The sequence below is a fragment of the Nicotiana tabacum genome, chromosome 3 (genome assembly GCF_000715075.1).
Source record: "Nicotiana tabacum cultivar K326 chromosome 3, ASM71507v2, whole genome shotgun sequence".
NCBI lineage: Eukaryota > Viridiplantae > Streptophyta > Magnoliopsida > Solanales > Solanaceae > Nicotiana > Nicotiana tabacum.
Window position 1 is genome coordinate 15,664,367 of NC_134082.1, and position 21,950 is coordinate 15,686,316.

Consider the following 21,950-nt stretch of genomic DNA (forward strand, 5'->3'; position numbering starts at 1 on the left):
AGGTCAGTTAAACACCCAAAACCTCTTAAAATTCGGACAGAAACCAGTTTTGGTTTTTCTAGGGTTCTGTTTGTTTCGATTTGGGGTTCGAGTGTTTCTAGCCAGATTCAAACCAAACCAACGGTGGTTTGGTCATAAGGGAGGTCAAGGGGTGCCAGGGTGTGAGTTCAAGGTATATTGGGGTAGGTCTAGGTTTTGCTCGAACCTTCGATTGAAGATTCGAGAAGCTGGAGGTTGATTCGAGGCAAACGGTTAACAGATCCATAACAAGGGTGGTCAGGGGGTGCCTTGGTATGAGTTTGGGAATGGTTGGGGTGGGTTTCAAGTTTGCTCGAATATTCGATTGAAGATTTGAGAAGCTGGAGTCTGATTCGAGCAAAACGGTTAAGTGATTTGTGGAGAGGGTGGTTAGGAGGTTCAGGGGTGTTATTTTGGTGGTCACTGGTGTTGTTGCCACCGGCGTTCAAGCAAAGGGGTTTCAGAGTGGCTAGGGTTTGGAAGGGTTGCTTGGGTCCGTCTCTGAAAGAGACGATGAACAGGGTATGGCTTAGGGGGGTGTGAGGAGAGGGGTTAGGTTTATATACGGAAGGGATGGTCTAATCCTGGCCGTTGGATCAGGCACGATCAATGGCCTGGATTAGTTCATTTAAGGGAGACGGTGTCATTTTGGGGTAGTGCTGGGGCGGGTGTGGTTCGGGGTAAGCGGGTCGGGGTCGGGTTTGGTCAAAGTTTTGGGACCGTTTGATCGGCTGAGATCAACGGTCCAGATTGAAACGTGTCCAAACGACGTCGTTTGGTTCTGGTGGGGGTGGACCAGGTATGGTAGACGGGTCTGGGCTGGTTTGACGTGGGTTTGGACGGATTTTGTTTGGGCTTGAGTATCTTCTGGCCCAAATTTGATTTTCTCTTTTTGTTAACTCTTTTTCTTCTTTTTTTTTTCAAAATTAAACTTAAAGATCCTACATTAAATTATAGAAGACCTAAGTTAACTTTAAAAAAATTAATTAACTTTAATTAACACCCATCACAAACAATTAAACACTTAAATTAATAGAAAATCACATGATTTGACCAAAATACAAATAATATGTTATTTTTGTGAATTTTCATTTTTGTAAAACACATAATTATTAATTAATTTCAAAAATATAAAAATCCAATCCTAAATGCAAATGCTATATATTTTTGTATTTTTAAACATGCACACAGATCTATGCAAACAAACAGGAAAATCGCACAATATTTCCTAAAAATAACACATAATTAAAGAAAAGACCTAATTTTGGGAATTATTTTGGAGTGATTCGTATGAGGCAAAAACCACGTGCTCACAGTTGTTAGTAAGTGGCGCCGACATTTTTTAATCCAAATGGCATTACGTTATAGCAGTATGTGCCATACTTAGTGATGAAAGATATTCTTTCTTGGTCATCCGGGTTCATCCGTAATTGGTGGACCCAGAATAGGCATCGAGAAAATTTAGAGTCTCGCGGTCGGCTGTGGTATCAATCATGCGATCGATGTTAGGCAAAGGGAAAGAATCTTTGGGGCATGCCTTATTTAAATCTTTATAATCTACACACATTCTCAGTTTGTTCCCTTTCTTAGGAACTACTACTGTGTTTGCTAACCATTCCGGGTATTTGACTTCCTGGATGGACCCTATTTTAAGGAGTTTAGTTACCTCGTCCTTGATGATGGCATGTTTGATCTCGGACTGGGGTCTCCTTTTCTGTTTTACCGGATGGAACTTCAGGTCCAAGATCAGTTTGTGAGTAGTGATCTCCAATGGGATCCCTGTCATATCGAGATGGAACCAGGCAAAACAATTCATATATAGCTATAAGAAATTGAATGAGTTTTTTCGTGAGCTCGGGAGTTAACCCCGTGCCTAGGTATACCTTTCGATCAGCATATGTTCGATTATAACGACCTGCTCCAGCTCTTCGACCTTTGATTTGGTAGCATTGGAGTCATTGGGGGCGATAAAGGATCGAGGAACCTCGTAGTCATCGTCTTCGTCAATCCCTTACTTGTCCGAATGGGTCGAAGCTGGCATCGATGATTGCTATTTGACTTCCTATTTCACTTTCAAACCTGAGTCCTTTTTCGATAAGAGTGTTGATATTAGAATCACTTCATAGATGACAAACATCTCCTTTGCGGTGGGTTGTTCCCCGTAAACCGTCTTTATCCCCTCTGGTGCTGGAAATTTTAATACTTGGTGTAAGGGTCGAAGGTACGACACTCATGTTGTGGATCCATGGTCTTCCGAACAGGGCGTTATATCTCATGTCCCCCTAGATTACATAAAACTTGGTCTCTTGTGTGGTATCGGCTACATTTACCGGCAATATTATTTCTCCCTTAGTAGTTTCGCAAGCAATCTTGAATCTGTTTAGCACTCGGGCCACATGTACGATCTAGTCCTGTAGGCTGAGTTGTTCTACGATCCTAGACTGAATAATGTTGGTCGAGCTACCTGGATCAATTAGCAGATATTTAACTCTAGTTTTATTCATAAGTACAGAAATTACCAGTGCATCATTATGGGGTTTCATGATTCCTTCTGCATCCTCGTCATTGAAAGATAGACTCCATTCTAGTAAGTAATCTCGAGTCTATTTTCCCTTGTGATTGACACTTTGGTGCATTTCATCACCGGACCTTGAGGAACATCAACCCCTCCGATTATTATATGGATGACGTGTTGGGATTCGTCTTGTTCATTTTGTTTGTTGGAGTCCCTATTTCTGAAGTGATTCTTATCTCAGTCATTCAAAAATTCTCGAAGGTGACTGTTGTTGAACAACCGAGCTACTTCTTCTCTCAATTGTCGACAATCCTCCGTCCTGTGGCCATGTGTGCCATGATATTTGCATATTTGGTTGGGATCCCTTTGTGTTGGATCAGTTTGTAAAGGTTGAGGCCGCTTGGTTTCTTTGATGTGCTCGATAGGTGATATGATGACGACCACATCAACATTAAAGTTATACTCCGATAAGCATGGTGCATCTTTGGGACCGATAGATCTATCGAAGCCGTTATTGCTCATGAGTCCCCTTGAGGTTGGACCTCGATAATTTATTCTTTCATTTTGTGTGGAGTTTGGCACAGATCCACTGCTTCTACGGTCTCCATTATATGGTTGATATCAATCTCTATTCGACTTTGGTTCTCGGTCAATATCCCTCTTGATTCTATCAACGGGTCTGATAGGATAAACAAACCCAGAAGGAGCCCCAAGTTGATCGTCCTCGACCCTAATCTTTGACTGATACCGATTTTTCACATCGGCCCAAGTGATAGTTCGGTATTCTATTAAATTCTGCTTCAACTGTTGTGAAGCCATTGAACTTCCAACGTTGAGACCTTAAGTGAAAGCTTGAATAGCCTAATCGTCGGCAACTGGTGGCAAGTCCATCCGTTCCATTTGGAACTGAGACACTTACGAAATAATCTGCAAGCAGAGCAAACGAGTCACTAGAATTAGGCGGTAAATTATGGTACCATATCATAGCACCCTTCGACAAGATTTCTCCGAATTTCGTTAGCAGGACAGATTTGATCTCGTCATCCTCTAGGTCATTTCCTTTAATAGCACACGTGTAAGAGGTGACGTGATCTTTCGGATCGGTTGTCCATTATATTTAGGAATCTCGGGCATGCGGGACTTCTTGGGGATTGGCTTCAGAGCCGCACTCAGGAGGAAAGGTTTTTGTACAAACTTTTTGGAATCCAGTCCCTTCAATATTGGCGGTGCTCCCGGGATTTGATCAGCCCTGGAGTTATAAGTTTCTACCTTCTTGTCGTTTTCCTCGATTATCTTGTCCCTTGACTCGATTCGCTTTGTCAGTTCTTCCAGCTTCTTCATGATAGCAGGATTGGTCTCTGATATTTTCTCTCTAGATTTCCTTGAAACCGATTCGACCATGTGTACAACTTCTTAGGATGGCTCGAGTTCGACCTTGCTCAGTGTGTGATTATGGTTTTGGAGCTGGGCTATTGCTGCCTGTTGATCCTGCAATATTTTGAAGATCAACCACAGACTGGCCCCGCCATCTTCAATGCCATGTGCGCTCTATGCGGCTGATCGAGCATCCCTGTGGACACTGCCTTCGGGATCGACGACCAAAGTTCCGTTGATGGCTACATGTGAACTGTCGTCAATTGAATCTACAGTCGTGATCCATTGAAGCCAACTGGTGGTACATCGTTCCCTGGTGCTATGTTATCATTTTCACCATAGTGGCTGAAACCATTATCAATGTGTTGGGGTACTGACTGAGAGTTCGACATTTTTTAGTCTTGTAATCAAAGATACTTCAAAGAACAAGTGTAAAATAGTATGTGTTACGAAAGTTTGTACCAAGTAATCACTATTATCCTTATCCCTACAGTGGGCGCCAAACTGTTTACACTAAAATCGGATAACAATTGAATTTATATGCGATTTTAAGGACACGTGATATAACTTGGTACAAATTAAGAAGAATAAATTAGTGTTGAACTTGACGATTAAAGAATAAATGCAAACCACACAAATTGAATAGTCTTCGCCCTCGAATTCAGTCACCCTTGAACCGAAAGATGTCTCAACTGGCTTATGAACAGAATAACAAGATAATGAAAGCTAGAAAATGACAGTATATTGCTTTGTATTGCGTGAATATGATGTCTTTTACAAATGATCAGACCCCCTTTATATAGTAGGGGAATTCTACTCTTAATACAATTCTATATGAGGTAAGAAATCCCATGATTAGCTAATTAACTGGCCTCTTCTTTGTACGTGCCGGGATTTTCGCCGTGATCCTTGCTCGATTGCGAATATCTCGGCTTACCGTTATTTGGCTCGGTAAGCTTCCCTCGATCTCGCTCGATCTCTCTCTTGGTCGGTCTCGATCTTGGTCGATCTCGATCTTGATCGGTCTCTGGGTCACGAGCTCGGCAACCTAACTTTGCATCATGGTTCGATATAACATGAAGTTGGGCTTATCATGTTTTGGTCTCGATGAGTCACAAAAAGGGCAAATCTGATTTTGACCGTATGCACAAATGTTGGGTTATAAGGCAAAGTAAGCTAAGTTCAAAAGGTAACTTTTAATCCATATAGGAAAGGTAACTGTCAGCTTATGACTTTAACTTATTTTCCACATCAAATAATGAAAGCTAACCCTGAATGACAAGATTTTTGCTAAGAATTCCCAATTTAGCTAAGGTGCATCAAGTGAAACAGGTTTTAAAAAATATAGCTTCAGTTTATATGGTTGTTGATTATGTAAAACAATTTTGTTTTATAAATGTTTTGATAGCAACAGTAAAATATGTCTCAGTGTCACAGCAGAATGCAGATACACATTTTCGTTGTTCAATTTCTTTTTCTTATGCCTTTTAGCATCGGATTTTGGGGCGGGGATTTTTGTTTTTTCCTTTAATAGCAGCAAATGTTATGATATGGTTAAGATCATATATTTCAAAAGATTGATAGCTACATAAATATTATAATACTAGTTTAAGGTACGCGTTTTGCGCGTGTATTCTATTTCAATAAGTATAAATTTTTAAGAATTATTTAAATATTATTAAACTATGTATACTTAACGTGCTTTTTAAATGTCAGTTTGGAAATATTTCTAAAATTTGATGTTTTAGAATATTTATTTATAGTTTGGTACATAAATATCATAGAAGGTGTATTTGATTAAAGGGTAATGGAAATACTATTGTACACTGGCCTAGAGAATCAGACATATTTTTCACACATAATGTTCTATTTTTTTTAAAAAAACTTTTACTAAGATAAACTCATTAAATTAAAGAGTAAGTTATTCATACTTTTTGCATTTCAATTTTCTTATAAATAAACTATAATAAGAGTCTAAAAGGAAAAGATATTTAAAAAGAAGAGATACTTCATTATACGGCTATTAAAAGACAGCGAAAATTTGGTTCCTAAAATAGAGAAGGAGAAGGATATCCTTTTTTACTATTGGACGTGTAAGTTGTGCATAGCCTTTCAATTCGCTAATAAATAAATCTTACCAACGGTATAAAAAGAAAAAATATTTCGTTGATTTCTGTAGAAAAAATTGTTGATTTTCTATAGAAAAAAGTGTTGAAAATTGGTCAAATATCTATTCCTTTATTCCTCACAATTTACTTCTTCCATTCAATGTGTCTTTTCCATATAAAGATTCCTAAATCGGAAAGGAGTTCAAAATGCTCATTTTCACCTAAATCCAAAGAAGAAATTCTAGAATTGGTAGGAATGGAAAAATTAAACTCCTAAATATTAGAAAAAAATAATTAAATGGTTATTCCTGAATGTAAGAAAAATAATTATTATTATTCTTAAATATTAGAAAAATAATTAAATGACTATTTTGTCTTGTATAAAGTCTAATTTAAAGGAATAAAAAAGACGGACGATATTTCGCTAAAGGACTTCGTGCTTTTTTCTATAGTCCTTTATTTACACGCGATCAATTACCAAAATACGTCAGGTTCATGTTCGTATTCCTTTGTACAGAATATTGATACTTTCAAAAAACATATTTATCAATGGTTTTCGACCAATCAATTCTGCCTATGATTTCTTCGTTGCATAATGCAAAGTATTGAACTATCCTAATTATGCTCAATTTGTAATAAAGCTTGTATTGCTACTGTGGGCAACACAGAATGCACTTTTTTTTTCTTTAGTTGAACGAATGCGCTTCAAATAGGAGTAGGCATAATAATTAGATTTTTAATTAATGTCTTGCAACTATAGAATATTTTTTCAGGATTTTGACATTTTTAAATCCCTAAATATTAGGAGTCAGCAGTTCAAATAAGGAGAAGAGTTAAATTTTTAGTATTTACAATTTTAAATATAAGAAAAATTATTAAATGACTATTTTGTCTAATGCAAACTCTATTTAGGATACGCACATTGCGCGTGCATTAAATCAATGAATATAATATTTTTAAATTATGTAAATAACATTAAAATAGTTTTGAGTTATAAATAAAAATTAAAAACATATAAATTCCTGGAATGATAGAATGTTGAGCATTTACCAAGTTCAATAAACAAAGGAATCCGACTACATAGAAGTCCTTATATGTTGTATTGTAATTTTGATATATGAGTCGTATTTGCTTTGGAATTGAAGACAGACTTGTACTCACATTAGTCGCAAGAGTTATTACAATTTTCCATGACCTTTAACTTTTGTTAGGACCTAATTTGAAAAGTCAAATTTAAATGCCGTAAGCCTGCACAAAAAGATCAATATTTTAACACAAGGAATACCACAAATATGACAACATGGAGAAATATCTTGAAGAAAATAAATAAAAGTATTTTTAATTACCGAAATAGTAATAAAGACATGTCTGCATATACCTTTTCTCTCTGGTGCTACACTTCAAAAAAAAAAAAAAAATTACTATTTGTTTCAATCGCACCTTCACAAATATCAGAAGAAGAATCATTGTTGGTAAAATTATGTTGCTTCAACTACACCTTCATAACAATAAAATAATCAGAGAAGAGCCGTTGATTGGTGATGAAAGTTTACCATAAAATCAAAAGAATATTCATGGTTCATATACATACTTAAACATATTATTCTTTGAATTTGAGGCCAGATTCAAAAAAATAAAATAAAAATAGAAGACGTAATTTATCAAGTCAAACGAAATGGGAAAAGCACGAAGTCGTGTAACGATATTGCTCATACATGCAATATATGCAATCTCATAAAGTTTCTAAATGATTTCTTCTTAGATTATAGTGGAAATTAAACAAATACAATAGAATAAAAAATTTCAAGATCTACGTCGAACAATGCATATCCCAACACTAAAGCAACACCTACTATAGTTTTAACTCAGAATTAAAAGTAAACAGAATTTCAACCGAGGGAATTTAAATATTTACACTTATAGCCTATTCTACTAAAAATATTTATAGCTTTTACTCTGCTAATTAGAGTCCGCCGAATAAATATAGCTAGGTACACCCTTAAAAATAATTTCTTTCTCTTAACACCTGACATAGTTCAATATTAATTTCTCGATCCATGAAGCAAGAACTTTGCATAAAGCACCATCAAATTATTAAAAAAATAGACATACGAAGTAAAATTTCAGAATCATAGAAACGTCAAATATGATAATGTCAATAAAGCAAGACAATTGATAACTTGATATGAAGTAGAGTTGTGGGTAAACTTTAGCCGCTAACGAACTTTCATTATTAGGTTTTTTATAGATGCATTTTTCTAATCTAAGTAGGTTTTATTCAGATTTAAAAAATATTATAAAAATAGTTAAAAGACTATTTTGTCTAATATAAATCTATTTAAAAGGGGTAAAAAAAAAGGCGAACGATATTTCGCTAAGCGCCTTCGTGCTTTTAATATAGTATAGGTATAGAAGTTTAAGACCATATATTTCAAAAGTTTGATAGCTACACAAATATTATAATATGATTAAGACCATAAATTTCAAAAGTCATCAATACTTTCTTAAACACTGTGCTAAGCCAAACCATGTCACGTAAATTGAAATTGAAGAAGTAATTTTCTGTCTCACAAATCACAGTCCTCCCTAGAATATTTTCTTTCATGAAATAATACTTATGCCTAGTTTTTAAAAACCAGATGAATCAATTCATTTTTTTTCCTATGTACACATCATCCTTAAATCCAAATATTCCCAATGAATAAATCCTGCAAAAAGCTCCATATATTCATTGTAGAAGTAGTATTTCTTACATGTAAACTTGAGAAAGGGTTAGGCTACCTTGGGCTAATGAAGTAGAAAGAAACATAAAAGGTGTAATAGTAACAATTTTGACTTCTCAGATGGTGATCAACCTATTTTTCACACTCTAAGACAAGTTTCAAATGAATGCAAGCAACCAAAATATAACAAACTCCCAAAATATTTCCTTCAAAATTAGTTTTTGCTTGCCTTTCTTGGTGGTTCAGATCAATTTAGTGCACAAGGGAGGAACTAAACGGTTACGTACGAGTTTAGTCAAACCCAATAGTTTTAGTTCAAATCAATTAAATATGTGCAAACTTAAATTTAAAATTCATTTAGTAACACATCATTGGTTATCCTAGATCTAAAAACTCATAAAATTTAAATTTTGACTCCGCCTCCGCATAGTGCACCTGCTCCTCCTGTAATGATCAATCCATTTATGAACCACAGCAAGATGATAATTGGCCAAGTTGACCACCTCCAGCTCCTGCATCTGATTGATTAATATTGATCGCCGCAGCCTGTAACATCACAACTATTAGCCTCCAATATTTGCGAAAAAGAAAATATACATTTTTTTTCTTTTTCGTTTAATAATCTTAACCAAACTAAGATCAAGTGAATACCTCTACTCTGAAGTCTGTATCTGAAAGCCTTTGCTTTATATCATTTGCTATTGAGAAGAAAACTTGTTCCACATTAAGAGTTGTTTTTGCACTCTGCAGGGAAACAATCTTTTAGAACATTAGAGGAACACTGTTTAAAAGTCGGAAAATATTCCAGTATAATATACTGGAGTTCAAATTTTTTACATGTGAACTTCCAGCATAATATACTGGAGTTCCAGCATAATATGTTGGAAGTTCATACACATGTGCTCTAATCTCAGTATATTATGCGGGAACTTTCCGTGTGCTGGATTTCCAGCATAATATATACTGGAAATTCATATACAGGTACAACATTATCCAGTATATTATGCTGGAAATTTTCGTGTTGTAGCAAAATAGTGGCTCATACTCACAGTTTCAAAAAATTTAATCCCGTACTCATCAGCAAGTGTTTGGCCGGTAGAGGTCGGGACTACCTACAAAAAGTCCAATGCAACAGAATATTAGACTCGAGAGGCTCATGCATACTACTCACTAACACATAAAACCCCCAAACGCAAGCTTGCTCGAACACCATAGTTAGTAGAATTTTAAAAAAAAAGGTTCTTATGTCTTGCATTTTCTATTTTTCTTTTTCTTTTTTTTTTTTGGGGGGGGGGGGGGGGGGTTGGTAAAGTGATTGATAGAGTTCAAAAAAAAAAAAGAATTCTACCCAACATTTACTATGTCAGCTTTTGGTCGGAATACAGATAAAAGAAGAGGAAAATTCTAACAACCTTTCTAGTTATTTCGTTATTTGTTCGACCAAGCAAGAATCTACGTACCCTTTTGCTTTCATCCATGTCAGCCTTGTTTCCTACAAGTATTTTATTGACATTGTCTGAACCATGCTGCTCAATGCTACGAATCCAGTTCCTAATGTCTGCAAATAAGAGAATTAAAGGCAATTACAATTCATCCACAACGGGAGAAAGGAATACGTAGGAAAACTAAGGCATTTCTCCGGCACAAGCATGTGATGGCAGAGTTATCTGGATTCGTCCAGAAGAAAGTTGAGCTCATATATTAGAACTATATTTTAGGGCAAAGAACTTACTGTTAAAAGAAGATTCATTAGTAACATCATAAACCAACAAGATACCCATTGATCCACGATAGCAAGCTGGAAAAATTTGTAAGCAGAAAAGGAGGAGGAGTCAATAAGTATACAAATAAAACCACAATGCAGGGATCTAAGATGAATGTTTTTGTAAGAAAAAGTATAATAAAGAAGAGAAGAATGCATAGATATCTCCAAATTCTACATCTAACAATGTCTATATATAACTTGATACATAAAAAAGGTATTTTACGGCTCGAATCCGTGACCTCCTGGTCACATGGAGACAACTTTATCAGTTACGCCAAGGTTCCCTTCAATAACTTGATATATGAGATATATTATAACCAACACTATTAATTCTTAGGTGCTAGGGGCTGAGGGGTCATGTTGAAATGTAGGGATGTGTGACGCCCATCACGGAGAGCGGACCGACAAGAGACGGGGTCAAAGAGTAGGACGGATAGGTTTCTGGACTAGCAAGTTTGTGAAGAAGGGGTCCACATGACACTTTAGGCGAATCCCGCGTTGTAATGGAAAAGGAAAGAGAAAAGTTTTATAAGGCATAACGCAAGTGTGCGATTTTAGGCTCAATGATAGCGTAATACGAAGGAAAAATTCCGTGAGGTCTGTTGGACCAAAGCAAATAATACGTGCCATGGATCATGACAAGATGAACAAAACAGGGACAATGACATGACAAACAATAAGATTTCGTGGAAAGATTTCTGCTGAAGAGACATAAAACTTTAATTACCAGTAATGATTGATTTGAATCGTTCCTGACCAGCTGTATCCCAGACTTTAAGTTTGATCCCCTTGCCATCGAGCTGAATGGTCCGTGTTTTAAAATCAATCCTAACAATTCAAAAATAGAGTTATACAAAAGTGAGAAGCAGTTTCTAGAACTATAACAAACCATATAATAAAACTCTCAAAAGGAGAGAACTTAATTACCCAATGGTGCTGATATAATTTGTGGTAAAGCAACCATCAGAAAAACGCGAAATAAGGCAACTCTTACCAACACCTGCGTCAAAGATACAAGTTTTCTATAAATTCTAAAATTCAGAATCCATAAAATTAAAATCCCGATTCCGCCTCATATAAGTGAGAAGAGCATCAAGAATATTGTAGATAATAGTCTCTTTAACCGAAAAATAAAATTATACCTTAATCTAAGCATTATTTCATACCGGATATAACATGAAATAAATTCTAGTAATATTAGCCATACCACTATTGTTAATTCAGTATATTAAAATTCCTGTATCATAATAATCCATGTATAATTAATTTGTGAACCAAACGGCCTCTTAGAAGATTGTTGCAAAACCTCAGTTATGCCAAGGGACAAATAAGAATGCAGAAGAATGAACTAATTAAATCTAGACAAACTAAAAGCATGGAAGTTATACCACTATTGTTAATTCATGGAATCAATTATACCGGCATTAGTTATACCATATTGTTAATTCAGTGTATTAATTTTTCCGTATAATAATTCATGTATAATTAGACAAACTAAAACCATATTATATCTAACCAAACTCAATTAAAAAAAAAATCCTCTTCAATGTTCATATATATAGACGCTAAATCTATAGAGAACCCAAATTTCCAATCCTTACAACAGCCAAAGATCATAAAAAACGATAGTCAAAATTTTTCGAAACTAATCCTATTGATAAAAGACGTTGCAAAATTTGTTTACTCAATCAAGTCAGTTGAAGGTAACATTAATTGAAAGCATATTGATTAATTATTTTAAAAAAATAGTAAGTAACCTGCTATGGCAGATTAAATTACATTATAATATAACGTCAGTATATATATCTTAAATTGTAAAAAGATCATAATGTTAAAAATAAAAATTAATATATGTGATAGGTCAAAAGGATACGTAGGAGAATGTAAAATCACTTACCGCTATCGCCGATCAATAGGAGCTTTACGACGTAATCATAATCTGCTCGTGCCATTGCTAGTGATGCAGCCATTGAATACTAATATTCTAAATTTTCGACTAAGTCAATATCTACACACCTCTGCGCATAATTAATCACAGAAACCAACTTAAAGAAAGAACAGTGATCTCAACCATATAGCACTATCTTCAACTCGAACTATACATAAATATACTCTATCCCTTCTAATTTTTGTGATATTCTTTTCGAGAGTTAATTTGACTAATATTTAAAGGTGCCACATAAATTAAAACAAAAGGAGTATCAAAATTATAAAATACAAAAAAAAACATGCATGAAGTAAATTTGCAGTAAAAATATGCATGAAGTGAATCACATTATGCAAATAAGAATGTCCTGCAACACAAAAGGAGAACTAAAAAAGATGGTTTTTTAAGTACCTGTAATTTTGAAACAAGAGCAAAAAGTTTGGGTGAGACTTAAGAATGAAGACAAAGTAGGGTATTATATATTGTTGTAATTCTCAGATTAATATGAAGATTATTTAGGAGGTAAAACAATTCTATTTCACAAGAATAGAATTACAGAGAATTTACACCAAGAATTTCTCTCTACAAAAAAACCTCATCAAACTCTCTTTTTTTTCTCACAATCTCTTCCTGGATTGTATTTCAATCTCTCTGGATTGATTTTCTGTGTAAAACATAAGGCTCTATTTATAGCCTTAAAGAAGGTGGTTGGTGGTTGAATTGAGGCTTCAACAATGGAGGCTTCTAGAATGGGTTGATGGCTTCAACAATGGTGGGCTTCTAGAATTGGTAGTTGGCAGCTGCTGAACTTATCAATTCTCTCCCTTCAGCTGCATTCCAACACAGCTACTATTTGAAAGTTATTCCAACTATGTCTCTGCACAGCTCTAACTTTTCTTGAGTGACCACCTTTGTTAACATGTCTGCTGGATTCTCCTTCGTATGGATCTTCACTAGTTTCAACAGTTGTTGATCCATCACCTCGCGTATCCAGTGATAGCGAATGTCGATGTGCTTTGTCCGAGAATGATACATTGAGTTTTTGCTTAAATCAATTGCACTTTGACTATCACAATGTATCTTATACTCTGTTTGATTTATCCCTAGTTCTTGGAGAAACCGCTTTAGCGACAACATTTCTTTTCCAGCTTCCGCTACAGCAATATACTCTGCTTCAGTTGTGGATAGTGCAACACACTTCTGCAATCTTGACTGCCATGACACAGCTCCCCCTGCAAAAGTATAAACATATCCTGAGGTTGATTTTCTTCCATCAGGATCTCCGGCCATATCTGAATCTGTATAGCCTTCCAAGACTGGATCAGCTCCCCCAAAGCACAGACTTGATTTTGAAGTACCTTTAAGATACCTGAAAATCCACTTAACTGCCTCCCAATGTTTCTTTCCAGGGTTAGAAAGAAAACGACTTACCACACCTACCGCATGTGCGATATCTGGCCTCGTGCAAACCATGGCATACATCAGACTTCCAACTGCTGAAGAATATGGAATTGTAGACATCTCCTCAATCTCTTTCTTGGATGAGGGGCACAAACTCTTGCTCAACTTGAAGTGATTTGCCAAAGGAGCACCTGCCGGTTTGGCATTACTCATATTGAACCGTTTGATCACCCGTTCAATATAATTTTCTTGAGATAGCCATAACTTCTTGTTTCTCCTATCTCGAGTTATCTGCAATCCCAAAATATGCTGAGCTGGACCTAAGTCTTTCATTTCAAAGGACTTAGAGAGTTCTTTGTTCAACTGTCTAATTTTTGTTGCATCTTGTCCGACGATCAACATGTCGTCTACATAAAGTAGAAGTACAACAAAATTGCCATTCGAAAATCTCTGAATGTAAACACACTGATCTGCAACAGTCCTTTTATATCCTTGACTTACCATAAATGAGTCAAACTTTTTGTACCACTGCCTCGGTGCTTGCTTTAGGCCATATAAACTTTTCGTAAGCTTATAGACGAGGTTTTCTTTTCCTGAAACCTCAAAACCTTCCGGCTGCTCCATATAGATTTCTTCATTTAGATCACCATGAAGAAATGCTGTCTTGACATCCATTTGTTCAAGCTCCAAATTCAAACTGGCTACCAATCCAAGGATGATGCGGATTGAAGTCAATTTTACAACTGGTGAAAATATTTCATCAAAGTCAATTCCCTTTTTCTGTAGGAATCCTTTGACTACTAACCGGGCTTTGTGCTTCACCACCTTTCCGCTGCCATCTTTCTTGAGCTTGAATACCCATTTACTCTTCAGTACCTTCTTTCCTTGTGGAAGTTTTACAATCTCATAAGTGTTGTTTTTCTGTAAAGAGTTCATCTCTTCGGTCATTGATTGCATCCATTTTTCTTTATCCTTATGAGATATAGCTTCATGGAAACTCTCTGGTTCTCCATCTTCAGAAAGTAGAATATACTCGGTTTCTGGGTATCGAGTTGATGGAATCTGACCTCGTTCAGATCGACGAGGTTGTTGATTATTAGCTTCAGGAGGTGTACCATCATCGTTCCCCTATGATGGTTCTGTAGTTTCCTGAGGGGTTTGTGCCTCCCCCTGCCAAACATCCTCCTGTTCTGCTTCTGGTACTGCTTCATGCTCCCCCATGCTATTTGTGTCAAACTGCAATGGTAGTGGATCTGGACCAACTTTTTGGGCACTGGAACCTCTTTCATAAGACATTGTGGGCTTTTCAATGTCTTCAATTGTCTGGTTTTCGTGGAATACAACATCCCTACTTCTGATCACCGTCTTCTGTATTGGATCCCATAATCTATACCCAAATTCTTCATCTCCATAGCCTATGAAGATACATGGTATAGTTCTACCATCAAGCTTCTTCCTGAGCTCCTTGGATACATGTGCATGTGCTAAACAACCGAATACCCTTAAGTGAGAATATGAGGGATTCTTACCAGACCATATTTTCTCTGGAATCTCAAAATTCAACGGGGCTGATGGTGACCGGTTGATTAGGTAGCAGGCAGCGCGAACAGCTTCTCCCCAGAATGGCTTAGGCAGCTTTGCCATATTGATCATACTTCTGACTCTTTCCATAATTGTCCGGTTCATTCTCTCGGCTACTCCATTGTGTTGTGGGGTGCGTGGGACCGTCTTTTCATGTCAAATCCCTTGTTTCTTGCAATAGGAATCGAACTCCTTGGAAGTATACTCGCCTTCATTATCTGAGCGAAGGCATTTTAATTTCTTTCTCGTTTCACGCTCTACCATGGCATGAAATATCTTGAAATAATCAAAAGTCTGGTCCTTTGTCTTTAAGAAGTACACCCACACCTTTCGAGAAGCATCATCAATGAAAGTCAGAAAATACCTACTGCCGCCAAGTGACTTCTCCTCCATGGGACCACAAATATCAGAGTGTACCAGGCTAAGTAACTCTAATTTTCTGGTTGAAGAAAATGTAAAAGAGACTCTATGTTGCTTTCCGAATAAGCAATGATTACAAGGGTCTAAAGCAGTATTCTTGTCCATCCTGATAAGCTGCTTTTTCGTTAGAATTGATATCCCATTTTCACTCATGTGATCGAGTCTCTGGTGCCACAGGTTTTGAGATGCCTCTTTTTCTATAACATTGAGGCTGTCTGAACATACCTTCACATGAGTTTTATATAAGTTGCCACAAATATGTCCTCGAGCGAGAATCATAACCCCTTTCAGCAATATCCATGTGCCTTTTTCGAAATAACTTTCATAGCCCTGTTTGTCAAGAGCTATACCTGATATTAGGTTTAGACGAAGATCTGGCACATGACGGACATCCTTCAATATCATTGTACTCCCGATATTTGTTTGTATTTTGATATCACCAATTCCAACTATCTCACAGGAAGAAGTGTTCCCCATCGTCACTACTCCAAAGTCTCCTGCTTTGTATGTTGTGAAGAAATCTTTTCGGGATGTGGCGTGGTATGATGCTGCAGTATCTACCACCCATTCGTTTTCTTCTTGACTTGAGACGTGAAGGCATGTCTCTTCTTGGATGGAACAAATGGCTACCTCTCCGTGGGTAGTGACTAATGCATCTCCATCCTTCTGCTTCAACTGCTCCTTCTCCTTATGCAATTTTCTGCAGTTCTTCTTTAAATGGCCCTTTATTCCACAGTAGTAGCACGCATATGATGACTTCCTACCATCTGTGGATTTTCCCCTACTCTTGCTTCTGCCTCTCCTCTTATCTTGACTTCTTTCTTGTTGTCTCCCTCTTTCTGTAATAAGGGCATGCGACTCACCATGATCGATGTCCTTTCTTCTGGCTTCTTCATTAAATAAGGCATCTTTAACCATAGACATGGTCAGATTTCCACTAGGAGCTGAATTACTGAGAGAGACTACCAGCGTCTCTCAGCTATCAGGAAGAGAACTAAGAAGTAGTAGGGCTTGCATCTCATCCCCGAGCGGCATGTCAACAGACGATAATTGATTTATCAAGCTCTGAAACTCACTGGTATGCTCGGCAACTGAAGTTCCATGCTTTAACTTCAAATTTACCAAACGCCTCATCAACAAGGCTTTGTTCCTAGCGGTCTTGGCTTGATACATCCCTTCTAACTTCACCCAGAGGGCATACGCATCTGTCTCTTGTGCAACATGATGAAAAACGCTATCGTCAATCCATTGTCGAATTTGACCGATAGTTTTTCTGTTTAATTTCTTCCACTCTGCTTCTTTGGTGGAATCGGGGTTCCTACCCTTTGCTTCTATGGGATCAAACAAATCTTTACAACTGAGGAGATCTTCCATCCGAGGTCTTCACAATATGTAATTTGTGGCAGTAAGCTTTATCATAGCTCCAGATGATGATGACTCTTCCATTATGTCTTTAAAATGGCTTGGTCAAGATTTTGGAGCAGAATCTCACCAAACGGAACTCACTAACGCATCCGGAATGGTGAAAAATGGTAGGATTGACTCTTCTTGGGTCAAAATAGGGCCTCCAGAAAATTTTCAAAATTTACACCAAACTTTTGTGGTTAAATCGAAAATATACTGAACTTGTGGGGCAGATTTATAATTTCAGTAACTTCAGGGTTATTCATAAATTTCTAAAAATTTTATGATGACTGGGCGTTGACTAGATGTTGACTGGATGCTGACGTGGCGCTGACTAGATGCTGACGTGGCACTGACTAGATGCTGACTGGATGATGACGTGGCGTTGCCTGGGCAGTTACTATTCATCATCTTCTTCCTTGGGCAGAAGAAAAAAAATTGTCATAACTTCTTCGTTTTAGCTTTGTTTGGCCTCCGGAAAATTGCGTTGAATTTGTATCGACGCAAGGAATCTAATGAAATGATCAAAACACACCGAAGATCATGTTTTCGTAAAACGTAAATCCGGGTTGAAATTTTCAGTGTTCCGATATTTCTCGATGAACACAGAATCGAGGGCTCTGATACCACTTGTTGTGATTCTCAGATCAATATGAAGATTATTTGGGAGGAAAAACAACTCTATTTCACAAGAATAGAATTACAGAGAATTTACACCAAGAATTTCTCTCTACAAAAAAAACTCACCAAACTCTCTTCTTGGATTGTATTTCAATCTCTCTGGATTGATTTTCTGTGTAAAACATAAGGCTCTATTTATAGCCTTAAAGAAGGTGGTTGGTGGTTGAATTCTTCATTCAACAATGGAGGCTTCAACAATGGTGGCTTCTAGAATGGGTTGATGGCTTCAACAATGGTGGGCTTCTAGAATTGGTAGTTGGCAGCAGCTGAACTAAAAGGGCATAATTTGAAAGAAAAATAAGGTAATTATGACTTTTTTTTTGGAGGTAACGATGACTTTAATTATGAAAAAACTATGTTTTAATTTATCTTTCTTGCTTAATGTTTTTTTTTTCCTTCCTTTGAATTGCTTGTTATTATTACTTAGGGTTCAACTAGAATTAAAATTCAAATTGTTTATCTATTTCGAATTTTGCTCGACACTGACGAGAAAAAGAATGCAATCAAAAGGATTGCTTGCTAGGATGATTAAACTCTTTTTATGCATTGATTGCAATCCCTGTTTAAGTCGGTGACACTTTTCTATTTCAAGAGGCTACTCTTATTTTGCTTATCGTAATTATTTTCAAATATACATGATTTTAAAATATATTTAACTTTGCATTAGAAAGTAGAATATTGTTTTAATAATTTTCAGTGAAAGAGAAATTTGTATTTGGGTTAGACTTTGTCGCTTGGAGGATCAGCTGCATTCATTTATATAACAGTATCGTTAGTTAAAATAATTTTTGGATTTTATAGGTTGTTACACACCTATGAAACATTCGATGTTTACATACTATTTGACTGATATAGATAAAAATTACCTAAAAGTTAACTTTTTATTCTTTAATGATATTTTTAAATTTAAAATCTCAAAAGAACGGAGACCTTGTGCTAGTCCAAGAGGAAGTTTAAAAGGAGAAGATAGATTTTAAATAGTATAACCTATTTAGGAAAGAAAGACTTTCTTGATCTAGACAATTTTATCATCTTCTAACTGTCTATATTTTTATTCTTCCAAAAAAAATCAACTTTATTTTTCACATATTATATATTGGTTATAAGTCGGTTTTACTTTGGTTATTTATAACTTATCATTAGTTTTATCACACCAGCCATAATATATTTGTTGTATAATAAAAATAATTAACTATTGACGAATGATTCAAAGTAGGACTTGGTCAAATTTGAGTTTGGCAGTAGTGTCCTATATTCTTAGATTTATTAGCAGTAGTTATGGTATAGTTTTATGTTTTACTGGTAGTGGATAATTATTGCTTTATTAGTGATAGTAGTAACCAGTTTAGTGGCTTAGTAGACTGTTTATTTGTAAGTCTATATAAACGCAATGTTTGCTTCAGATTATTAATTAATGAAGTTAGGAAAATCCAGCACAAATATGTACTCCATCGCTTTTCTCCTCAGCTTTTCTATTCCGTTGCTTACTTTACTCAACATCAATGGTCACAAAGCCAGGTTACAGAGAGTGAGTAGAGAAAAATACAAACTTGAGTGATATATTTGAGACAAAGAACAACGACAAGTAACAGCGGTGCGTTGGTTGCGGCTCAACCACTCATTCTTGTCTTCAAGGGAAAAGGCTACGAGTTCCTGAGTATCCGTATGAAACTCTACTCAAATCTCAAGATCTTTTGGACTTGGTAGAACAAGGGTATGTAGATCTTGACGAAGAAAACAAACTGCAAGATAATAAGAAGAAAGGCGCTAAGACATTGGTGATGATTCAATAGGCTATTGATGATAGCATCTTCTCAAAGATCGCAACAATGACCGCATCAAAGTAAGCTTGGTCTATTCTGCAGAAAGAGTTTCAAGGTGATTCAAAGGTCATTGTGGTGAGACTGCAATCACTTCGACATAACTTTGAAACCTTGATGATGAAAAGTGGAGAATTCGTGGCTGATTTTTTGTCAAGAGCAATGGCAATTGTCAGTTAAATGTGATCTTACGGTGAGAAGGTTACATATCAAACCATTTTGGAGAAAGTATTAGGAAGCTTAACTCCAAAATTTGATCATGTAGTTGATACCATAGAAGAGTCTAAGGATCTGTCAACTTTTTCTTTTGATGAACCAATGGGATCTTTGCAAGCACATGAGGCAAGGATTAATCGATCACTTGAAAGAATGAGGAAAAAGCTTTTCAAGTGAAGGAGGCCACCACATACCATGGTAGAGGCCGTGGAAGAGGAGGATTTCGTGGCCGCGGTCGTGGTAATGGAAGAGGCAGAGGTCGCTTTGAAGGGCAGCGACAGTTTAATGAAGAAAGAAGCAATAAGAGTGTTATTCAATGTAACCGTTGTCGTAGATATGGGCATATTAAAGCAAATTGTTGGTTCAAAGATCAGAAGATGAACTTTACAGCAGGGGTAGTAGGGAATGAGGAAGAAGAGAGCAACCTTTTTATGGCTCATATTCACAACAACCATAGGCCAAGTAATTTATGGTTTGTGGACAGTCGTTGTTCAAACCATATGACAGGTGCCAAATCTTTGTTCAAGGAGCTTGATGAGACGCAAAAAATAAAGGTGAAGCTTGGCAACACAAAGGAGATGCAGGTTAAAGGAAAAGGCACAGTGGGTGTCGACACTAGCCAGGCCAAAGTACAAATGCTGGATAACGTTCAATTTCGTGCCTGATTTAGGATATAATTTGTTGTGCGTTGGACAGCTAATGGCTGGTGGATATTTTCTTTTCTTTGCTGACGATGCTTGTGTCAGTATCAACAAAAAGTCAGGAAAAAGAGGTTCATATTAGCATGACTCCAAACAAAATGTTTTCCGTTGGATGTTTCAAATTTGGAGAAGTTTGCTCTCGCTGCAAGTGCAACGGATGACTCAAAGTTGTGGCATTTAAAGTAGGAAATTTTACCACCTATAGAATAGGTTAGTACCCTATTTATATTAAATAAATATCATTTTAAAATATTACATCCTATAAATACCTTTTATAGGTTATAGCAAAACATCTAAATATAGTTTCATCCTACAATTAATGCACCATATATGCTACAAAATATTTTTCTCTCATTTTTTATATTTTGTCTCACCTAATTAGCGTATATCTCCTCTGACCAGTTTTTCTCTCTCTTCTTCCATACACTTTACCCTCTTCTCCCACAAACATACGTTTCATAAATCTTCTCCCACCCTAAATCTCTATTTCTCCGCCATTGTCACCTCTACTCTCTTCTCCCACATCGTTACTCAAATTCTTTGTCCTCTCTGTATTTTCACAGCATAATCAATCTTTATTATTATTTGGCATACAAAAACAGATCTATAAAACAACAAATTTCAGCTAGAAAAACGGAAGATATATAGAGATAGAGAAAGTAGAGGAGAAAGAGATCTAACCGTCCATCTCAACGATAGGGTTTTCAACCTTGATTTTGTCGAAAGCCGTGTTTACAGATGAAAGAGGTGAAACTGTATTCACATGTATTCAGCAACATTCATTTATATATTTTAGATGTATTAAAAAGTTGTGATTATTCTCTTGTATTCAGTTTTAATCAGTTGTAATTAACTATTTTATTCAGCAGTAGTTAGTTGTATTCAAGTGTTTTATACAATTGTATTCAGTTGTATTCAGTTGTAGTTTGTTATATTCAACTATTTTATTCAGCAGAAGTTAGTTGTATTTTGTTGCATTCAAGAGTTTTATTCAGCTGTATTCAATTGTATTTTATTGTATTCAATAGAAAAAAAGGAGAAGAGAATTGAGAAGTTCGATCAGATGTGTTGCTCTGGTTTTTCCTTCTTTTCACGTTTTTGAGTTGCTTTCTTTGAGCAAAATACAAATTAGTGTGTACTCGTTTTAGTTCTTTGAGTTAAATTAGGAGACTATCATGTGATTTGATTTTCTTCCGTTTTTAACAAGTTTAAGTTCCCAGAATTTGCGCAAAAAAGTTACTGAATTTCACTGAAATTTTGCTTGAATACAGTTAAATACAGCTGAAATTTCGCTTG

The 21,950-nt window shown here is 36.2% G+C and overlaps 1 protein-coding gene across 1 annotated transcript; it reads right to left on the reverse strand.

Annotated features, from left to right (window-relative positions):
* Positions 1 to 8,888: 8,888 nt before the first annotated feature.
* LOC107798700 (ras-related protein RABE1c-like) lies at positions 8,889 to 12,473 on the reverse strand. Its single transcript, XM_016621730.2, has 8 exons — positions 12,401 to 12,473; positions 11,431 to 11,503; positions 11,231 to 11,331; positions 10,471 to 10,536; positions 10,199 to 10,296; positions 9,788 to 9,850; positions 9,390 to 9,482; positions 8,889 to 9,284 (listed from the first exon to the last, which is right to left on the reverse strand). Exons 1-8 carry the CDS (start codon positions 12,471 to 12,473, stop codon positions 9,201 to 9,203), a joined length of 651 nt encoding a protein of 216 aa, XP_016477216.1. The 3' UTR covers positions 8,889 to 9,200.
* Positions 12,474 to 21,950: the final 9,477 nt, after the last annotated feature.